The sequence below is a fragment of the Anas acuta genome, chromosome 22 (genome assembly GCF_963932015.1).
Source record: "Anas acuta chromosome 22, bAnaAcu1.1, whole genome shotgun sequence".
Taxonomy (NCBI): domain Eukaryota; kingdom Metazoa; phylum Chordata; class Aves; order Anseriformes; family Anatidae; genus Anas; species Anas acuta.
In genome coordinates, this window is record NC_089000.1 from 7715448 (window position 1) to 7737864 (window position 22417).

Below are 22417 nucleotides of genomic sequence, written 5' to 3' on the forward strand. Positions count from 1 at the left end.
GCACGACTTCCATGCTGCGGCTGAAAACCAATGTTGTTCAGCATGGTATTATCTGTTAAAAACACCATTGCATAATCATCCTATTTCTCCTGCTACATGGGGGGAAGACAGTGTCTAGCATCAGGGAATGCTGATGAACCATCTTCCAGATTCACAAACCGTTGTCACGAATAGGAACACGGCATTTATTGGCACAAAGGCTCTTTCCACGTGGAGCTCGGGTGTGAGCATGGAACGTTCTTTTCTAAGACAGATCTTAATGGATATCATGGGAAAACTTCTCCTCTCCGGTGTTTTGAATATGGTGGTAGTTAAGGGTGTTTATGGAAGAATATTCTGAGTTTTTAGAAATCTAAACCGACAACTGTGACTCTTGAGGAACGCCATTAGAATTAATTACTTCATTAAAGTGAATATGTACTTGGTTCTGAAAGGTATTACAAACGTGGAAGAGTGGTGTGGTACAACATAACGTCCTGCACACAGATCTTCAGAGGCTCTGTGGTATTGAATGTATTTTTACCCTCAGCTCTACTTTTTACATTTTGTGTGCTTTGGAACTACCTCAGCATCTACAGGGATAAGGTAATAGAGCCTTTGAAATTAACCAGCATGAGGACACATTAACTTGTCTCCATTATGTCAATATAGCTAAAAAAAGAAAATTGGCCAATTAATGTGTAACAATAAGAGGTAATGGATTTAACATTGAGCAAGATTATTACCTGATATTTTATAAGCAGTTACCTGAAGACACAGAAATCATCAGTACAGAAGCGTGAAAAAGACTTAACACTTTATTTCCAGATACAAAAATTCCAACAGAAAGAAGTCAGACGAAAGCTGGTGATTTTACTTCAAACTGCAGTCACAGGCATTTGGTCTGAGTTGCTTTATTGATCTAACATCTGTCACCAGCTGTCACACGTGGTCAGGCTTGGTTCCTGAGATGCAGCAGCAAACCAATAGTCCGTCAGAGCAGTAAAACAGTGTACACCACCTTGCTGAAGAAACTCAAAGACAGCTCCAGGCATCTCCCTAAAGAACACACACAGCTTCTGGCCAGTAACAGCTACTAATTTGAAACTCTTCTTTCCCTGTGAAAGTACGGTGTTTTTCCCTTTTTCACAAACAGCTTTCAGTTCAAAGATTGCTTCAGAACCTGAGTGCAAATTATCTTGGTGTATTTGTATAGAGAAGTCAACAGAATGCTTATGACTTTTTTTTTTCCCCCATAAAATTAATCATTCTCTTTGTATCAGAAAGATGAAAATTAGGAAAATACAGAATGGCAGACGTGCTGGGTTCACATACAGTGTGACTGAAATCTCTAGCCCCAAAGTAACATTCAAAATACTCATGTTTGAATAAGCCATTCTCTGAATTGAATCTGTGATAATTTGTAGGCTTATTTAAAATGGCTGGAACGGGAAGGGAAGGAACCGAAGTTGCCTGGACTAAATCTGTCCCACAAACAGCTTTTCTTCCTCAACTTTGCCCAGGTAATAACCCTTGAATACCCACTACATGCTACGTGAAAGTATAAATCGGGTTAGTCTAGAGTTTAGAGAGAAAATCAGTGTTGAGTTCTGCTTGGAAAGTTGTTGTATCTATTCTGCTTCCTCTATAAAACATATTCCCAACTATATTGTAACAAATGGGATGTCTCTTAGAAAAAAAAACTTTGAAAAACAGGGAGAAGGTATCGGAATTGAATTCCCTTTAATGCTGACCCACTAATGATAAATTTTCCTTGTCTAGGTTTGGTGTGGTTCCTACAGACCAGAATATGCCAGCCAGTCAATAAAGACAGATGTTCACAGCCCTCTGAAGTACAGGTGGGTTTATTTACCGATAGCATTGCTTGGTTCAATGCTTTGCACCAATACAGCACAAAAGGAGAGAGCGGCTCATTGCTAGTAGCTGGCTGCTGACAGACAAGATAAACATAGGCTAACTTTTGGAAATCCTGCCACAGTAGGACACTGCTGAAGAGTACATTCCTTTACTTAGCCTGGTGAGTTTGCCAACTTACACAGAATACTTGTTGTAGCTCTTAATTAGCTGCATGAGCTGTGTTCTTGCAGAGCTGGCGCCTCATGCTCTGAGACTGGAACTGGGTTATCTGACTGTAAATCACCTCATGGACATAGCTTTCTGTTTTCCAGAGCAGTGGTCTCCATGCAGTGCATCCACATAAATAAGTTCCTTCTCTTTGTTCAGGGTGATGGGATCTTTGCAGAACTTCGAAGCCTTCTCAGAGGTGTTCCACTGTAAAAAAGGCACATCCATGCATCCTGCAGAAAAATGCAGAGTTTGGTAACCAAAGGAACACTGGCAAGAATGACAGATACTCTGGTGACACAGTGAACAGTTTTTGCCAATGACGTGCCTGATGTTTTCCCGTTCAGTCACAGCCAAGGCCAATGGTGCAGCTACTGTAGTTTGAATCAAGGAAACTACAGCACTCAAGCTCTCATGGTTCCACTGGGAAGTGCGAAAGAATCTCAGTGACTGAGGGGCTGTGCTGAAAGCCACAGTATGCTCCAGAACAGACATGACTGTTTGAAACGACATCCTGACTGTTACTAAGATACCACATCAGGGTTACAAAGACTAATTCTTAAAAATAAAAGACAAACCAACAAGCAACTACAGATCTATTTTTCAGAAAGGAACAATACTTTTAATATGTCTTACAACTGCGCCTTCTGAGATTCAGCAAACCTGTTTGAGGTGTTTCACTGAACTGTTTTCTAGTATTCCGATACCATTTCTGGTGCATTCTTCCCAGGTTCAGGATACAGCTAGTTGAAATTCTCATATTATCTGTCTATTTGCACTTTGATTACTGCTTTGATGTAAGAGATTGCTATTTGTCTTGATATGTTACAAAATGAGCTGTATGTTAAAATGCCTGTCAGCTGCTGACTTAATGCAGAACTGCACTCTCCTGTTTGAGTTCTTCTGCTCCAAAGAGCAACTGTATCATGACCTTAAAGTGAGGTATTACTAGGTAGAAAGATCAATTTTAGGAGTAAAAATTCTATTGTTATGGATAAAACTACAGGGTCTCTTCCTTCAAAGATATATTTTAAAAGATGCTTATTCTTGTAGAAGTGTATAAAATTATTTTGGGCAAATAATTGAATGGAAACAATTAAGTAGTTCTTAATCCCAAGCCTGATCATTTTGCCATAGTCTATTTTTCAGTATTTACACTTGAAAATATGACAAATGTTAAATTTTAATTAAAACAAAACCACAGTAGCCAATTTAGCAAGGATTTTGCTATAGAAACATTAGGGTGGCTTTTTAAGTAACTTTTCTAATATGATGATACTATTTTAAACTGCCAACACTTAATAGTGAATTTTAAATATTCTTCCAGCAAATGCTTTTTCTTTCTAGAACAGGAATCGCTGGAAAGCGAGATAGTAACTACAAGTACTTAGCTCATGAAGTGCCAAATCACACTGTTCATTTGCTTCACTTATTTTGTTTGCACACCACTAACAAGAGGTTTGATCGCCTACACAACAGGGAATGAAGCAAAAATCACTTAAGAGGAAAAGCTTTGCCCAACAGAGATGACCCACTGAAGTATTCTGGCCTATTTGACAACAAGAGCTGGATAGATCACTGAATGAAGCCCTCTAAACTTTGTTCGTTTTATCTGCTACAGTGAAATCAAGTTGCAGATAAATTGCAGCTTTTACTGTAGCTGGGAATATATAGTTCAACAGCATCTTACTTCTATCTTCAAAGTAATCTTGGAAGATTACTTTGTCAGAGAATCAGTGCTACCTCAGGGATTAACCACTCATCTGTGCCCTTCAAAGTCTGAGTTAAGTATAGAAGAGAGAATAAGTACTTACATAGGGTTGAGTTGCAGGTTTATTCCTTTAATCTCTCTTCAAAAAGATTAAGAACAGACTGTTCAGCACTCACCAGTAAAGTTGCCTACTGCAAACGAGTCTTACACAAAGCACAGAATTTGGCTTTCACCTCAGCTAATAGAGGAAAATTGTTTCACATCTGATTCGTTTCTGTGCTGCACCTCAGATGACTACATACACAGGCCTCTTCAAGGAAACGCAGCCTAAATTGCATTTGGTTTTATGTTAAAGCTGTGTCTATTAACTGGGGAGAATTGCACTTGAGCCCTTTCCAGAACAAACAAAATTGTTATTCTACACCGGGATTAAGCTCACTTAAATGGCTCAAAAGCTCTCAAAGGAAACCTTTACAGAACCAGGCATGTATTCCTCTACCTAGGAAAAGTGGGATCAGATCTGCAGCAAAACACCTCTGTGAGCAGAATTTTTCCAGTAGGGTGAAGTATTTTCTGCAGGAGCTTCTGATTTCTGCCCAGTAACGTTTATTTGCCCCCCGTCTTACATGTGGCTTGGTGTCCTTTAGCAGAGGGGATGCAAGTTAAAGCTAGAAAGTAACAGACACAAATGGATAGCTTAGACATTAATGAAGTTTTGGTTCAAACTGACTGGCTTCTGACTCCATCCAGAACTAGAACCATGCTGCGAGACTGCAGAAGTAGCAGGAGACCACTGGGATTCTAGTGCCCTAAAAGGCTTCCTGCATATTACATCATTTTACGCTGGCCATCATAAGGGAGGTAAGAGGCCAACACACCAACAAACTAGTGAGAATTAAGACTAAGTTCTGCATAACAACAGTGCTTTAAGGTGCTTGCAACTAGATGTTGAAAGCAAGCCTAGTAATGTTCCATTTTGGTTTTTATCCACTGCAACAAAGTAGTTTTGCTCTTGAACGATCCAAATGTTCTTGGCCCATATCTTGTTAAAACTGTCATAGAGACTAGGTTTGCATTTGCTTCTGGATTGGATTATACATGTAATAGGGTAGAAACTTTATTGTTTCTGAGGTGTTATCTATGTAGCTACCAACATGACCTAAAACCCGTAGAATGAAATGCTGTCCAAGCTTTGTCCTGGGCATTAAGTGAGGTTAACCATTATCACATCTAAAACTGATCCTTACTGATAGATCATTTGACTACTGTTTCCTATTTGAAGAAGTTTAATTTATTTTAGCATTAAATGACTGGTCACAAGATAGTCAAGTGCTCTGACAAATCAGCTTTTGTAACTTGATTATATGTGTATGGTGGCAGGCAAAATAAACTGTATTTATCTGCATTTTGTCTATCTTCATTTACTATGACTTTCCATGCCATGCTGCATGTGCATAGTAAAGCTGAATTTCTTATTCAGGCAATGAAAATGTTTCCCTTGTTTATCTAACACCTTCACATGGCTCTTCCAGTAAGCTAAGCCAGCCAAAGTGCATTTCTTTCCTCTGTCCTCGTGTACCTTTAAGAGTCTGGTGTTCACGGTGCATCAGGACTCTCCAAGAAAAGCATCCTGGCCTTGAGACGCCTTCAATTTCCCCCCACATACCACAGTAATAGACACCCATTTTCCCAGTTTGTTCTGAGAGAAAGGAGCTCTCCCTGGGGCTCTAAAGGGAATCCTGCTATGCTCTGAACATTATGTTCCTTTTGTCAGCTTTGCTCAGAGCTGAACAATAACAGTTAGGTCTAGATTAATCTGGCAAATACAGATTTCATAACAGCTTTCAGTAGTTTACTTATCATCATGAAAATGTTTTTATTCTAGGGTTATTATAAGGAGAGAGACATTTTATATACTACACTGAGCAGTAATTTGTCTGCTAAGTCTCTAGTAACTGTACCTCTGGATAACATACAATTGGAATACTTAAGGGACAGTAAGGAGAAGCAAATTTGATGAAGAACTTGAAAAGCTTTTGATGTAAAATCCAAGAGGATATATGGAAATAAACAAAACCAACACATACAGAAACCAACACATTCTGTTAATTGCCAACACGAACAGTATCACAAACTTAAGGATAGAATCTGGCACGGTATCTTGATGCATATCATACGTACTCGTGTTTGTAGTGATGCAGCAAACATACAGGACTACTAATGCATGAAGGCAAGTTTACCACAAGTAAGCAGTATGGAGAACAGAAAGTCCTTGTGGCTTCGTTTTTGCTTCATTTTTCCATGCTCTTTTTCCATTATCTGGTGAGCTCTTGACTTCACTGCAAGAAACACAAGAGTAATGATGGCTGGGGAGCAGGTTATATATCCCAGCGCATTCCCAACCTGCTGGAAAGGTCCTTTACTCATGAGACAATTCAGAATTATGCACAAGAGCATAACCACACAGTTACAAAAGAAGAGTCTGCCAAAGTTGTGACTGGTAATACAGTGCTATAGTCCAGTTAAAACTGTTTATAAGAGCTATAAGTATGCTACAAATATTACAGTGGTATTAACTTAAGTACTATTTAGTTACTTGAAATGGTCCTGGGGCTGGTCAGATTTGCATCTAATCCTTGTCTGAAAGCACAAGCTGTTGTCCTGGATTACTACATTCACATGGCAGTTCTGGCCTAGAGAATTATTTTATATTCATTCACTGGAGTCTTAGCAGAGGGACTGTGATACCCGACTGCTAGGCAGTCGCTGCCTACTGCTGGGAAACTCAGGCAAGTGACAACAGTATGTATATGCCAAGCAAGGGAACCAGCACACAACTGTGCAGAGGTCAGGTGGAGGAGGTTCACACGGCTGACAATTTAATTACCCTGCAAAATCATTAAGCTCTGGAGATGTGCCATTAGAAGTTCTGGCACATGCAACTGCTAAAGGGATAATTAAAATGTGCCTGGGAGGTTTTATTCCAAGTTATTATTACAGCACATGGAAGTTACTTTATTTTTCTCTTCTAAGTTTATTATGCCTCCCACCTGCAGAAGAATCTCTCCATCTGTTGCTTTCTGTCTTTGCCAGCACAGCCCAAGTGCATAAGCTACAACCACCCATCACAGTCCCACACGTGCCCTCTTATTTCACCCCTATTGCGGTCATAAATCCCCTCCGCAGTCACAGCCCCTACATCATGATAGCTACCAGCGACCTTGATGACACAAGAAGAGACACGAGCTCCGAGTAAGTTGCTGCTCTGCAGCAGGTTGCCTTTCTGGAGCCTTGTCGGACTTTGGTGCTTAGTGGATCATGGAGCAACTTGGCTGCACGCAGGCATCGTTCTGTCCTAGGTGCACCCCATCACCAGGGGGGTCCCCACGGGTGGGTTTGGTGCTAGCCCAGCTGCCCCAGGGCACTACACAAATTGTGAGAGGGCTCTGGCACTTGGCAGACTGAGGGTTTGAGTTTTTCCAAAACTGAGAAGAGCACAAAAAGCTAGGACCCCAGCCACGCAGCAGCCTGGAGGGAGGAAATAAAAAAGCCTTCATAAAATTACATATAGCTCCTACACACAGGTATTTAGACAGATACAAGGAACTTCTGCACCTCTTGGTACAGGAACCTTTATTTCATTTATTTTCTGCCGCTGAGATGTTCTTACAGATAGCAAATTTGGCTCTTATTTCATTTCCCCAGGGCCCCGGCAGTCACTGTAAAAGAAAAAAGTGTTTCCTTTACTTACCTGTGTGCAGCACACCCCACTGAGACTGCAGCAACAGCATCTTCTCTGGGAATGGTGTGTTCAAGAAGTCCCACCTGCAGAGCAATAACACCCCAGATCATCTCAAACCACGGTGCCCACACCCGCCTCTTATGAGTATTTGGGAAGTCCATGGCCAACACAGTAAATCAAAAGGGTTTATAATTTTGTGAGGCAAAATGGGCATAACTAAAACAAGTTTACTATTTGGAGTTACATCTTTAGAAAGAGATAGAGAATCTAGAAGGAAGAAGCTTTTTGTAGTGTAAGCCAGACCTCAGCCAAGGTTTTTCAAAACAAAAATGGATAGTGAAAGGACATCTTTCCAAGGGGAAAAAAAAGTTCATTTGTAAGGTACACCCCCTTCTCTCATGGACATTTGCAAAAATTTAACGCTGATACTTAGAAACTTATTGTTCTGCCTCCCAAACTCAGAACCTTGTTTAACCTAAGAAAACTTGCTTTTTTCCATAGGAAAAGCAGCAGTGACTTGTTGAATTTTTTTGACTGTCCCATTCCCACCTCTCAGGTCTCAGGAAGCAAATGCAAACAGTTTCACTTTAATTCATGTGTGAGTAAGCATCTAAGAGGAACTGCAGATAGCCTTCCTTGTTTAGAAAGCTGCTGCTAAGTCCAACAAGCTGCTATTCTTCCCCTCTAAATTTGGAGAGCATTGCTGCAGCAGTTACAACAACTCCTAATCTGAAGCCTGGCATACCACAGTGTTTTAGGCAGATAAGTCTGAACACACGACTGAGGTAGTGTCTGGCTGGCAGTCTCGAGACAAGGTTGGGAAAAAAAAAAAGTATCGTTCACACAACAGTTTTACAGAATATCAGCAGCAGAGTGCGAGCCAGCAAGAGCAAGGAGCCAGCACGCAGAGACCTGACCAAGTAACTCATGGTGCTCCTACCTGAGGTTTCATGCTTTCCTCAGCAGTCGTAGAGCTGTGATGACTTCTCAGGTATTTTCAAAGGAACGTAGTCACCTGGGGAGCCCTGTGTGTGACCATCTTTTTCCTGTTACCTGCACGAGTAAATAATGCATTTCACATTAGTTAAGAATGAAGCTGTCCCAAAATGAAAGTTTATAATATTTTTTAAAGGAATGCCCAACAACCCAGAGCTTTCACTACTGAAACAGGGCTTATGCATGCCAGGAAGTAACAAGATGCATGCTCATAACCTGCAGAGCTTTCGGACACATTTTCCCCCACACATTGTGCCCTACCAAAACCAATAAAGCCCATCAGGCACTCACACACTGTACTGCTTCTGTTATTTATGGCTGCTTCCAGGCTATGTTCGGTGTAAGAGCTGTTTGTGTCTGTCCTTAGAGACGTGGGTGAACAGCCCCCAGCCCAGCCCTTCCACCACCCCTTACCCCCAACCCTACACAGCCTCAACCACAAGAGCAAACAAATGCAGGTAACGGGGCAGAAATCGGAAGCTCCTGCAGAAAATACTTCATCCTAGTGGAAAATTCTGTTCACAGAGGTGTTTTGCTGCAGAGCTGATTTTGTTTTACATTCATAGGTACTTAAGCATCACAGAGGCTCTGCTACACACCCAGGAAAAGCAGATTCCCTTCTGATGTTTTCCAGGAGGGGGAGGGAACCCTTTCCTGCTCCCATGCTGCCACCTGGCGACAGAGCAGGCTCCAACTCCTAAAACAGACCAAAAGATTAAACACGAGCAAGATTTTTCAAACTCCAGTACGTAAAACGCACGCCTGCTGTAGATGCCACCCACACTGCTTCTGCGGCACGGTTTGCACTTCAGCTGATTCCCAACAGGAGTTCTCTGTACGTGCCTGGGAAATAAGGTGCTGCGGACAAGAGGGAAGAGGAAGCGCAGGAAATTCCTGTCGTGCATCAGTCGTCCCCAGCTGCTGGTCGCCAATGACTGGGCTGGAGGACACGGCTCTTTACACGGCTCTCAAAAACAAAGCCACAATTGCTGCCTGAAGGCTGTGACAAATCCCTCCTCCAGGGGAGGAGGCTGACCCAGTGCTACTCGGCTCTTCTTCAGGCAGTTCTCTGACTTGCCATTTGGAGTTTTGGTTTGAAAGTTTGTTCACGAGAGCTTTTAACTAAGGGACGGACATAACCCTTCATAAACGTGCATCGCAGAACAAGCAGGAATAAACCACTAGCAGGTTTTACAGTCAGCCACGTGGTTTTGGTGGAAAACATCCAACCCCATGAAGCGTAAGCCAGCTGCCGAAGAACTAATTCAGAGAAAAAGTCAGGAAAAAAAAAAATGTTCACCCAATGAGTGTTTCTATGGATTTTTTATGATGTATTCAGTAAGTCATACACATTTTGCATGGGCATCTTCTAAGCAAAACCCTTCAGTGTAATCAGAAGCATTGTTGGAAAAAATACACTCTCTAAATGTGCTTTACACCTTACCCCATTCGTCTGTCCACATATAAGCAGTCACAGCATCATATGGAGAGAAACTGGGAGGTAGAAGGGATTTTCCAGCACTGGCCGACACCTGATGACTGAAATGAAACAAAGTGAAACACAGCCACGGGAAGGTGGTTTTATGGTAGCTGTGCCCTCTGGTGGCTAAAAATTAAAATTCTTACAAACTCTTCAAGGGCTTTAGCTTGATAAAATTGTTGGCTAACACAACTCGATGAGGGATTTCTAGCCAAAACATCCCCTGTGTTCGCATGCAAGCAGCAGAATTACCACATCTGTTTTACCTGCTTTTAGTGCTTTGCACCTAAATATGAGCTTACCCAAAGGTCAGGCTGTTGTCACAACTATTAGGAAAGAAGAAACCCCAACGACCCCGTGCCTCCTCCAGAGCTGCTTACCAATGAGGGGAGGGATCTGCTCCCCTCACTGTCCTCCCACCTGAATCCAGGGCCTGCCTTTTACAGCTCCCAAACCTCCACCAAGCATTACCAGCAGCATCACTGCAACCCAAGGAAGCAAGCTGGTGGCAAAACAAAAATGACAAAGCACAACAAAAGCGTGCTTTGAACTCTCAGAGAAGTGGCAGGAAGGCATTAGAGGGTGCCCAGTACTGCAGTGATCCAGGCTGCTTCCTCTCAATGCCAGGTGAAAAAAATCAGGTGAAAGGAGGACTTGGATCCCAGCTGCTGCCTGTAGGGCCACCCAGTGGGCAGGTGTAAGGCTTTTCCACCCAGGTGAGGAGGTTTTGGGTGGCTGGGAGGCACAGTGCCTGAGGAGGAGCTCTGTACAATTCAGCTGGGATGTGTGAGCGGCTCCTGCTTACCTCAGGGGGTTCAAGGTGTAAAGGTGATGGAGTCATGAGAATATAGATAGCAGACAAGAACATAAGCTCCTTTCACTTCACAGAAAGCTTATTTGGAAGGCTGACGTGGTATTTTCAGGGGGCCAAGTGGCTGTGTACCCCACAGAGACAGGACCCAGCAGAAGTTGCACACAGATGCATTTTATTGCTCTCTACAAACCCAGAGACGCATACACGGTATGCACACATGCCATAGGGCTGTCCCAAGAGTGGGAGAAACACCATCCATCATGAATTACACCACTTAATACAGACAGCAATCATTATTATAATGAAAATGATAGAAAAAGCACAGCTTACACCCAAAATGTATAACATTGACCAATCAAGCTTCTTATCTACCACTTTTCTTTAACATAAAGCAGTAACACACTCTTTTCCTAAATCGAAAAAAGCAGCAGAACAGTAGAAATATTCCACATAGTTTCCTACCTCCTGTTCATCCATCACACTTCATACACTAGGACTATCAGAGGGTCAATAGAGAAAAATCCAAGGCAGAACAAAGCCACCTGTGATGCAGGACAAGTTATAAGCAAGCAGGGGGAAATGACATTTAACCAAGTGTGGGTGAACAGAAGGGTGGGACGTTTATCCTCCAGGATGACTGAGCAAACAGGCGCTGCTAGTCAAGCCAGAGCAAAGCCGATGGCTCGTACAGGTCATATCAGAGAAATCTCTCCTACAGCAATTCTCGTCCGTCACAACTGTGACATCTACAAAACACCCTCCTCCAGTCTGAAGACATTGCCCCCCGACCAGGCAACGCTGGGTGCTGTGCCACCAGTGCCCACAGCTTCAATATTCAGCAGAATGCCTCAACTTCTGCCAAAGGCTCCCATGAAAGTCAGAAGTCTGCCATTCTTTTCACACATAAATAAAACACAGGGGGAAATCGTATTCCCTACAGGAGAGAGGATCAGAGCTGGACTACCAGATGCAGTCAGATCCTTCCTCTGGACTCTAAAGGCAAAGGTCCGTGGAGCGAGGACTCCCCTGACTACCAGGGCCTCCAGAGAGTACCAGTGTCCTTTGGAGATGCTTGCTTCAGGGCGCTGGGCTTGCTGGGGGAAAAGGCAACCTCTGGAGCTGCTGCCTGGCTCTTCTGGAAGTGACTTAAGAGCTTGGTCTGTGTCTCAGTTCGGACTTTATGAAGAGAGAGGAAATGGAAAGCTTCTTGCAGACACCTAGAGTAGCCCTCTCTGAAGTCAAACTGAGAGCTTTTATGGAAGGATGCTACAGCTAGAAGAAAAAAGAGGGAGGAGAAAGAAATAGAAGTTTAGAGCAGTTGTTCATGGGTAGAGATTCATAAAACTGTAACAGCTTTATAGTAAGCTGGAGACTGAAGTAAACTCGATACTCACTCTTCAGCTGCAGCTGGCTCTGCTGTTTCAGGTAGCTGACAGTCATCTCCAGGATGTCGGCTTTCTCCAGCTTGGAGTTGGGCTGGTGCCTCTGGAACTCCTTCTCCAGGAGCAGCTTCAGCTGCTCGATGCTGCTGTTAATCCGGTCCCGGCGCATTTTCTCCACCACCGGCTTCCTGAGCTGTAAAAAGCAAAGGAAAAGAGACCCACGGTTAGATCTCTGCCACCTCACACTGTTCCCAAATAACGTGGGACAGTTTCTCAGCTGCTGTAACTTGCTATGAGAACAGCTGAGAGCGTGGCTCCGAGCTGCCTCTCTGCAGCTGGACTTACTTTGTTTTTCTCCTTTGGCGTCAGCAGGTTGTCAGGCTCCAGGAACACAGCGCTGGGAGCCATCTGTCCCGAGAGGAGGGAAGGTCTCAGAGTGGGAATCCAGGAGAAACGTGGTGCTGGAAGCTGCCTTTACCCTATATTTATACCCCGCAGCTTCCCGGAGAGCCTGTGGGTCTGCGGCTCGGCGGAGTTTCCCACACTGCAGGGCCAATCAGCGAGATGGGCAGCACAAAGGGAGAAGCTGCTATTCTTGCATGCTCGGCTGGCAGTGAATAGCCCGGGGATAATGACCTTCTCCCAGATGAGCAGGTGGGGAATGCGTGGGGCGTGAAAGAGCGGGATCCGAATTACGCCTCAGAAGCTGGGAAAGAGCTGGCCATCCGGGGCAGGGGCTGCTGAGCACCACTGCACGTCAGTGGCATTCCCAGCACACCGGGACACGGAGGCTGGTCACTGATGGCAGGACCCCAACAGCTCCGTGCAGGTCCCTCTGGGGACACTCCGAGGCACACGCGTACACGTGCGTGGCTGCACACGCACACACGAGCGGTTTCTGTAAGCCCCTTTGCCTTGTGCTCACTGCAAGGCACTCGGTTGTACTCCCTTAGGTGAGTGTGGCACAGCTGAAACAGAGATGTGCTTTTCTGGCTTGCCTCACTGCAAAGAAATACGTAAAAACCATAAATACACATAGTTTTCCAAAAAGTTCCTCTTTTGAACTTTGGTCTCCTCCTCGAGATCTCGGGCACCTCTTTGGGACACTCTCAAGCCCTGTGACAAGCACCTGAGGTTGCTGCTTCCAAACACCTGCACGACCAAACCGAGAGGAGGAAGATCTGAGTGTGGGGCTCAGGTCAGCCTCACGTGCTGATTTCTCACTTCTTTCCCAAAACTTGTTTTGCTCTAAGTCCTTTATTTCATCTACACACAGAACAAATTCACTTAGCCCACAAAATTGTCAGAAATCAAGTTCCTGACTCCTTGTTTTGCAGGGGCTTGGTTTCTGTACTGAGATGCAGCCTCTGCTCCAGCAGTGCCTGCAGCTGGGGGTGTTAATGGTGCTGCCCTCTGCATCCCATAAACACCCCCGGAGATTCACGCTGCAAAACTCGAACCAGATCTGCCTGCACCTAACCTGGCCCCTGCCCATGCAAGTGCTGCTTGCTTTTACGAGCTGCAGCCGCACACAGCTGGAGAAGGGAACAGCAGCAGCGTGTTCCCTGCATCCTCTACACCCACAACCTGCATGGAGAAAGCTGCCAGCAGCGTGTCAGAGCCGTGCTGCTCCCAGATTGACTCCCTGTGTGCTCTGAGACCCCATCGGTGCAATTCACCTTCCTGTGAGCTTCGGTATCCCCTCTGCAAGAACCAACACAGGCGTGGTAGTTGTCAGATAAAGTCTGTAAAGTAATGCTGGGGTTTGGTTGGGGTCTCTTACTGAAATGGAAAAGGTGCTAAGTAAATCCTGTTTGTGCTTACATTAATTTATGTGTGGTCATCTATATATTGACATATTTTAACATGAATGCACACACACATGCCTACATATCTCTCTCACCCTGCAACTCATTTATTTCTAGGCCCAGGTAAGGCTTCAGTGCCCTCCTGCAGGCTCTGCTGCTCCGTCCCCATTGTGCTGCTGCTGAATAGGCTCCCTTCTTGCCGCACAGAGCAGCAGCTGTTGGGCTCCGAGGCTTTTATGTCAAGTTGTGGGAAAGTTTTTGTGACACCATTTCACATGTTCTCCTCAAAGCTGGTGGATTATCTCTGAGCTCATGTAATGCCACCTCTGAAACCAATCTTTCCCTCTGCGCATCCCTCTGGGGGAGATTCCCTGAAACAGAAACTCCTGAGCAGTAACTCATTGCTGGAGCTCATTAACCAAGTGCATGAAGAAGAAATGTGGCAACTACAAAATCAGCAGTGGCCACTGGCAACTTTGCTAGGGACAATTTCTGTTTCCCTGACTGACTCGCTAGGAAGCAGCTCTAAGTCCTATTTCCCCTTGCAGCACAGGTCCAAGGAAGGACCTGTTTAGTCCAAGACCTGTTTAGTCCAAGGAAGGTGTTACAAGTACCAGATGCCCTCCCTGTACCAGCTTTTCTAGCAGCTCAGCTCCCCACATTTGGCCAGCCCAAAGGCAAGCAGCAACAAGGAAAAGTTGTGCCAGAGCCTCGCCAGATCGCAGGGCAGCAGTGGTCGTGCCCTTGGCACAAGAGGTGCCAGTGCTCCAACTTTCTTCCCCATTAGGATCCAGATTGACCCGAAGCCTGCTGCTGAGACGGCTGAATGCTTATTTAATCTCCTGTAGCCTTGAGAAATTCACTTTACCACAGAGGATGGCGGCCCTCTAACCTTAGAGATACAAAACGTCCCCCCAGATGATATATCCATGGAGGTTCCTACATCCTTGCTCTGTGCCACATGTGGATTTTAAAGTATCTCAAATAAAAGCATATATTTAAAATAGCTTTTTATTTTCTCTGTAGTTTCGCAGTCTGTGAGGGGTAAAACCAGCCAATTACTGACCATCCTGGAACAGTAACTCAAATGAGATGCCCAGTTACCCAAAATGGATGCTCTGTTTCTGCTTTGGTTGGAAATCCTGAAGAAAAACAATAATAAAAATCACCCCTGGTATAAAGTTAATTGAGCCAGTGGACGTTGCGCTAAGGATAATGAATTCTGAATTACCCACATCTAGTGTGGTCCCACAGAGAATATTGGACAGAAAAGTTATGGCGATCCCGAGATGCTGGATCTGGGTGTTTGAAATAGGGCCTGAGCAAGAGCCTTCCCCCAGAAACTCGGCCAGATGTTAGCTCTGTAGGGTGACTCAAGGATGCTGCTGCTTTCCCAGGTCTGGAGGGCCGCTCCTTGCCCCCGTTGCCTCTCTCCTGCTCTGTGCTGCCCAGATGGCCTTTTGGGAGCAGGGTTTCCCACTGAACACAATGCAGAGGCAAGCACCGTTGCTAATGTGGTTTGTAGCCAGGCACACTTCCTTTGTGACGGGCATGAATGCGGTTAAGAAATGGTGTGGGAAACCCCAAGGTACGCCAACTTCCCCAGCCTTATGTCAGGGGTGTTGAGAGCGCCAAGGTGCCGGGGAGCAACGCCCCAGAGAACGGGGCAGGGGGCTCAGCTAAGTGCTTCGTCCTACAGAGCACACTGAGGTGGAAAATAAAATGGGTCCCGTCCTAACAGCCCCATGCAGGTGGAGGTCCTCGCTAGAGCCAGCAGGCACTCCGGCCTCTGGGGAGCAGGCTGCTACTTTCAGCCTGTAGGGTCTGTACCTACAGGGCTGCTTTCGAGTCTCCGGGTACACAAATCACCTCCACAGGGGGATTTATCCACATTTGCCCCTGACAAACACCAGGACCAGAATCTCGTTATTATTACCAGCATCAATTACTGCTTCCCATTTCTTTCCTCTAAACACCGCGGAACAGTGCAGAAGTGTTAATGAAGAGAAGAGCTTCCCCGCAATATCGCTGGTATAAAATCTGAGCTAATTTTCTTAAAAGCCAAGCCTGGCTCCTGCAGCTCCTGGCCAACACCTGAGCCCACATCAGGGCCAAGGGGCAGTTCCTGGCCCACCTGTAATGAGCCCGCACAGCAGGCAGGCATCAACTCCTCAGGAACGGGAGGCTGGGTGAGCAACAGGGGCCATACACAGCTATCACCATGCCCTCACGGTCCATAAAAGAGTCACCTCTTGCCCTTGGCACTGTGCAGCAAAGAGATGTGAAAATCCCACCACCAAGTATGGTGATGCTGCCTGCCCTGGGGGCGTTCCAGAGCTCAGCATTTCCATGTTTGTTCCAGGAAAGCCCGTGGGCTGGCACGTGGAGCTAGGGGTCCATGCCCCATCGTATCCCTACCTGTGACGTGCTGTGATGTTTGCCATCGCATTCAGGCAGGCCAGGCTTCACTAACACCAGCAAGACAGAGGACTGAGCAGCATGGGGAAGGGGCAGCCTGCCTGTGACACGGCAGCAGAGGCTTGGTGTCCACCAAGGCCTCCATGGATGGTCGCAGCAAAACAAAATCATGTTATTGCGGCAAAGCTGAACTGTGGCAATGCCTCACCTGCAGCAGGATCCCCAGGCTGGCAGGAGGGAATCCGTCCTGTAATGACACCCTACAGTTACGTTACAACAAGCAGCAGTTCAGAGCAACACACCGGGGCACTGAAGGACTGGACAAGCTTCTCGGTCTGTTTCCAACAGTTTGCACGAGCTTGGGAGTGGCTCAACTGATAGCAAGGGTCTGCGTTTCCAGGGACATACTAAACAAATCTGAGGAATTAAAGAAACAGAACAGAGTATGTGGCTCAGGGGCCTTGGTGTGGGCTGACGCCACCTCTGCTGCCTTCAGTGGGGCAATTTTCTTTGGCCTCACGGGCGGAAGAGCAAGATTCTGCTCCTGCAGCTCGTTCCTCTGGATTTCCTCCTAGCCCTGCCTCGCTCTGCTGTTGGCAGTCCCGTCTTCGAGCCTGGCATTTCTGTTTCCCTGCATAGCTTCCTTCACCTCTTTCCTTTTCCTTGGGCATCACGCAGGTTTTTATAATCTGATTTTTCGTCCTGTCACTCTTTTTCCCTCTGTGTCACAGGCAGATGTGGTCTGAGCATAGGAGTGTCTTACAGCCCCTCAGACTGTGTGAGTTTGGAGTCCCTTCCAGTTTCCCACACTGCTCCCCTATTCACTGCATTCAGGCGGAGGATAAAGGAAGTGTGCCATGCTACAAGCTGAATTAGAAATGGTGTTTGACTTCCCTTTGTACTTCACAGAAACCTTGCTCTGGGTAGACCATCTGCATAGCACTCACTGCGGAGAAAACCATTGATCAAGGCCTGTCAGCCCAGCTGGGGGAACTTGGGAAAGTAATTCCTTGTGCCACTTCACTTCTTTAGGGCTTAACATCTGGCTGCAGGGGGAGGCGACAGTTGATGGTTTAACAGTCGTGCTTCCTTTCAAGTTTGGGATGCTGTTTTGATCCCCTATAAGCCTTTCTGAAATCCTGTTTTTAATAACATGGAAAGCATCCAGAAGACCAGGAATAATGCACTGGCTTTGCATTTTCAAAGTGCTTTACAAATACCAGCTAATGAATTCTCAGCAACCTCCTCTGCAAGATGAGGATGTATTATTAGTGACGTTTTACAAAGGAAGAAAATGAGGCAGAAAGGAGGAACCCAATATTTCAAACAGCCTCATGGTTGCAGTGCTTCTATACCCAAGTGGTCCGTTTGGGACTTTTACAAGGATGCTCAGCACTCACTTTTGTTTTAATTAGTTTTGTCAGCTCTGAAAAGCAGCCAGCTCCCCAGCTTGTGGGAGAACTTGGATTACCTGCCCAGACCACACTTGGAGTCGTGCCTCTCCTCAATAAGCAGATGCAAAAATTCTCCTTTGCTCTCAAGTTCAGCAGTGGGTTTTGAGAAGGGTGTTCAGCACAATTTTTTCAAGTCCATGAACTGGCTGAAAAGGAAGATGCGCTCAAATGCTTGATCAGGAAATACTTGATAACCTCATCAAAAGAAATGAAGTTAATCTCTTGGAAAAGCAAACCAAGATTTAGTTTGTTTATTCTTGCTCCTGGGGACCAACCAAGCCTCAGTATTAAGCTGCTTCAGTTAACAGCTTCCCCCCCAAACTAGCGCTGTAAATGCTCGTAGGCACAGTTTATGCTGCCAGCTACACAGGTGACCTTCTGGGGGTCGTTCTCCTACCCACTGCCTCTCTAGACTGTTTCCTTCAGAGCTGGGCTCTGTTTGTTGCACCACATTCCCTTGACACTGACATCTGACAAGGTGCCTTGCCTGGAGCATGATGGTGAGGGCATCCAACCCTGCCTTACGTGCCATGTGAGTTCCTAAGTGTGTTCCTCTGCTAAACCTCTGCCCGGCTCTCGACTAGGTTATCTTGCTTCTGAAAAACCCTTCTTGTCAGGCAGATCCATCCTCATTCTGCTACCTGCTCAACCCACCTTGCCTGCCACACCAAGTGGTCCTTGGGACCAGACCCTGAAACCACCCTCCCAATCTTAAACCTGCTCCTCTGAAATCCTTTCTCTGCAGGAGAACTTTTACTCCCCAAAATGTTTGGCAAGGCTATCTGCTAAGTCTTGGAATTTTATCACGAGCTATATGATACTTACGGCCTTCAGTAGGAGTTCATGTCAGAAAGGTTTGTTAAACCCCTACAACTTTCAGCTCATTTCATGATTTGTTGAAGCCCAAATTTTGACATTTGAAAGGTTGGCATTAATACCAGATCAGTGTAAAAACTGAATACCACCATCATGAAAAAATAATAAATAAATAAATAAATAAATAAAACACAGGGAAGGAAGTGCATGAGCTCAGCAGCTTGTGTTTGCTCCATCCCTTGGCAGTGCCAGGCTTCTCCCCTCCCCTAGTAGGAGCCGAGGCGGTGACTGATGGGCTCTAGGAATTTCGGAGGGCTTTGGGAGCGTGTGTCCCCACTGGAGTCACCAGTATTTGGGGGGGTTTAGGCTCTCCAAACTGGCAGCACGTGCAAGAAAACTGCTGTGGCTCGGCGCTGCCCCGGAGCTGGGACCAGCTGCGGTACCAAGACCCTAACGCAGCACCAACCGGCATGGCTGGGTCCCCAGCAAGGGCAGCAGGAGAGGATATTTTCTGTGACTGTTTTATACAGGATTTTGAAGGAGGAGGGTGGTAAACACATAACATGGTGGCTCCCGCAAAGCCTGCTCCCAGGGCAATGTGTTCCTTTGAGACATAATTGATTCCTGCCATCAGGCACCAGCCTGCTCTCCCCCAGGGTCAGCGCTTTCCCACATCCAACCCCATTATCCCACAGACCATGCCTTTTGTACAACACACTCCAGCTATTCATGTGCAAAGCAGCTGTAATCCCCAGACCTTTCAGAGTCAATATACCAGGAAATAATAAATCCCTCTTGTGCACTCTTGAATATGCTGAGAGGTGACTTGTGGGAATTTCAGCTGGGCAGAAAAATAATAAATTCTCCTTAATTTTTAATTATTTGTAATACTCACTGTAGTAAGACTATGTCATTGGGGCATGACGATTTCAGGGTCACCCACACAAGCAGCTATGGAAATTGCTTTTGCCTCTAACAACCCTGAAAATGCAGATCGAGTTGTCTCATGTGTTTCTTAATGATCAAAGTCCACTTTTCTCCCCTTATGCACCTGGGAATGGCAGCATATTAAGCATTCTGAATCCAAAGAAAAACTAATTTTAAAGGTTAAACATGTAAAGAATGTACTTTACAGTAATTAAAGGTATTTTTGGCCAAGGTTCTGATGTCTAAAGAAGGCAGGATGATGCCATGCTAATGACATTTAATGTAATATTTTATACAGTCAGTCTAACAACAACATAACCTTTTCCCCTGGAAGAGGCAGGTTTCACTACACTTCCACTCTGTTGGTTCAGACGGAAGAATTATGTTTGGCTTGTGCTAGTGGAAGAAGCCAATCCTGAATAGCAAGCTCTGCAAGGTAATTTCTGGCAGGCAGGGTGAGGTGCACCTGGAGGGCTGGGAGAAGGGACCTTGCTCTGTGACACAACGGCAAGCAGTGGCTCATAAATTAAAAAAAAGTGTCAAAGAATTATTAGGAATCCCCTCCAATAGACAGCACCCTGTCTTTTCAAACCTCATCCAAGGAAACACCAAGAAGCAAATCACAAGAGGATAAAGCTGAAGGGGTGTGGTGACACTGCAGGGATTTGAAACCCTAGTGCCAAAACCTAGGAACCTCAGACACTAGGTCATGTCTGCACACGAGTGTGGCCCAACAGACAGACCCTTCAGTTACACCAGGCATTCAAAGATACCGTCAGCAGAGATCTATCAGCATCAGTCTACGTGTTCTAGGTGTTCTCACTGCTGTCTTCCTCAGCAATACAGTTGCTATCATGGTACCCATGAAAGCTAGGGCAGAGCTGGTGCAGTCCTGAATCTCATCTCTTTTACCTGTGCCCACAAACCTCTCCAGCAATGCTAACCAGGGGCTGGCCTGAGGGAGAGGAGCTCACCAGAGGTCAGGCTGCACACAGGACAGATCCTGCCCGGCCCTGCTTTGCAGCAGCGGTGACAAAGGGATGCCCCAGTACTGCAGCTGGCCACCCCGTGTGCGAACCTGCATCCCTGCCCCCTTGCCCCACGCTGCCCCTTTCTCCCGGTGAACACAAATCCCTGAGAAACTCCTGCCCGCACGGCCAAACACGCGCTTTTCAGCCGTGCTGAGTGAAAAAGCCATGCGGGTTCAGAGTGCCCTGCTGACAGCGCGGGCTCCACAAAGGAGTTATTAGCACCAGGCTGTGTGGGTTTGAATTTCTCTGCGTTTCCCATACTTTTCCCCTATTGATAACATTTCTTGTTGGGACAATAGAAGCGTGCCTCGCAACTACTCACAACATTAGTGATGGTGCTTGAACCTGAATGATTTAAAGGGAAAGGATCCAACTCCCAAAAGACCATCTGGCTATCAGTTATAATACAGCAATAAAGGTCAGGGCTGCTTCTCAGGAGTTGGGAGAAAGATGTTCTTTGACATCGAAGAGTCTCTTTAACCAGCTTGGTACATGCCTACCTGTCACCTCCCAGCTTCCAGGCCTGACACCCCTGCTCCCTTTTGAGGAGAGAGCGAGCACAGGACGCCCAGTGCTGGAGGAAGGCCAGTCAAAGACTACAGAAGAAAGGGCAACACCTTATTGTAGCTGGCAAAACCCAGGGCATGGTCTCTGAGCCGTATCTTATCTTGCATCATAATCTTTTGACCGGTTCAAAGTCTTCCTGAGATGACTTGTCTCCTGGCTTTCCCACAACATGGGGATAAAGGGCTCGGAGGACAACATCTGCCCTTAACAAAGAGCTAAGCCCATTCAGGCCGCACAATGCGAGCCATGAAGCTGGCTATTGCGGTGACACCTCCCTCCTTCCTTCCAACTGCCCCTTACGCGGGCTTTGCTTCAGGATTTCCAAGCAGGAACGTGTCTTTGACTGTCTTACCTGGCCACACGCTTCCCCTCTCTATTTCCATTTCCAGACCCTTCCAGGTGTGCAGGGAGCAGATGAGCCCACCTCCGTGCAGCTTTGCTCTAGAGCTTCCCGGCTGGCTTTCAGTGCTGCCTTGGGACAGAAACCAGAAACAGAAACCAGAGGTGACTCAAGTGTCCACAAAGATTCACTCTTTTTCTTGCCTTTCCTACAAAATAGGTAACGTTGGCTTAATTTTTAGCCCAGTCTGCAGCGGAGCAGGGCGATGCTCCTGGCTGGGACGAGAATGTGGCATGCCAGGAGCTGCTTGGCTGCCCTTAACGAAAGCAAAGGGAACACTGGTGCGATGGGCTCACTGCCCCGTGTGTTAATGGGGAAGAGACAGAGGTCACAATCTCCACTGGCTTCACATTCCTTATTTATTAACCCTGTCCACCACCCTGAGTGGCACACGTTGGGCCAACAGACCTGTTGTTTCACCACCTCAGCTCACCCGTTACTGCTGTAAAAAAGTGTAAGAACCATATGGAGAAGCACAAACACACACACAGCCCCCAGCAAACTGCAGCTGGCAGGCTGGCTGCAAAGCACCCTCTCAAGAAAGAGCAGCGAGATGTCCCTGGTGCTGTTGCTTTTCACCCTAAACAGCATTTCCCTCTCTTTTTTTCCTGACTTCCCCCCAAAAGTGTGCCTCCTCCATGCCACAAATGTGCCTGGCACATGCAGGGCCTCCGGAATGCCACCGACCCCAGACAACCAGCTGGAGGCTCGGTGCTTTCCCAGATCCCTGGGCAGCCCCGGAGAGCTGGGCTGCACGCTCCACCAGTCGGCGTGGGCAGAAGGTTATTCTCTCCGGGGCATTTAGGA

At 46.2% G+C, this 22417-nt stretch overlaps 2 protein-coding genes across 18 annotated transcripts in view; one reads left to right on the forward strand and one right to left on the reverse strand.

Moving 5' to 3' along the window:
- MMEL1 (membrane metalloendopeptidase like 1) overlaps nucleotides 1–5180 on the forward strand; it is a 29156-nt gene extending 23976 nt beyond the window's left edge. The window contains exons 21-23 of the mRNA XM_068658493.1: nucleotides 1407–1502; nucleotides 1762–1838; nucleotides 2224–5180. Coding sequence (XP_068514594.1) covers nucleotides 1407–1502; nucleotides 1762–1838; nucleotides 2224–2323 — 273 coding nt within the window. The 3' untranslated portion in view covers nucleotides 2324–5180. The remainder of the gene's footprint in view (nucleotides 1–1406; nucleotides 1503–1761; nucleotides 1839–2223) is intronic.
- LOC137843363 (transcription factor HES-5-like) overlaps nucleotides 785–22417 on the reverse strand; it is a 30628-nt gene continuing 8995 nt past the window's right edge. For 2 of the 17 annotated variants that reach the window (XM_068658526.1, XM_068658512.1), the window contains 10 exons: nucleotides 21563–21682; nucleotides 12535–13191; nucleotides 12202–12382; nucleotides 10374–12079; nucleotides 9958–10052; nucleotides 9113–9210; nucleotides 8458–8570; nucleotides 7527–7600; nucleotides 5957–6114; nucleotides 785–2297 (listed from right to left, as the gene is read on the reverse strand). In XM_068658526.1, coding sequence (XP_068514627.1) covers nucleotides 11838–12079; nucleotides 12202–12382; nucleotides 12535–12597 — 486 coding nt within the window. In that variant the 5' untranslated portion in view covers nucleotides 12598–13191; nucleotides 21563–21682 and the 3' untranslated portion in view covers nucleotides 785–2297; nucleotides 5957–6114; nucleotides 7527–7600; ... (2 more) ...; nucleotides 9958–10052; nucleotides 10374–11837. Of the gene's footprint in view, nucleotides 2298–5956; nucleotides 6115–6988; nucleotides 7304–7526; nucleotides 7601–8457; nucleotides 8571–9112; nucleotides 9211–9273; nucleotides 9774–9957; nucleotides 10053–10295; nucleotides 12080–12201; nucleotides 12383–12534; nucleotides 22401–22417 lie in introns of those variants that run through there. The other 15 variants (XM_068658527.1, XM_068658525.1, XM_068658517.1 and 12 more) reach the window with 14 other exon arrangements.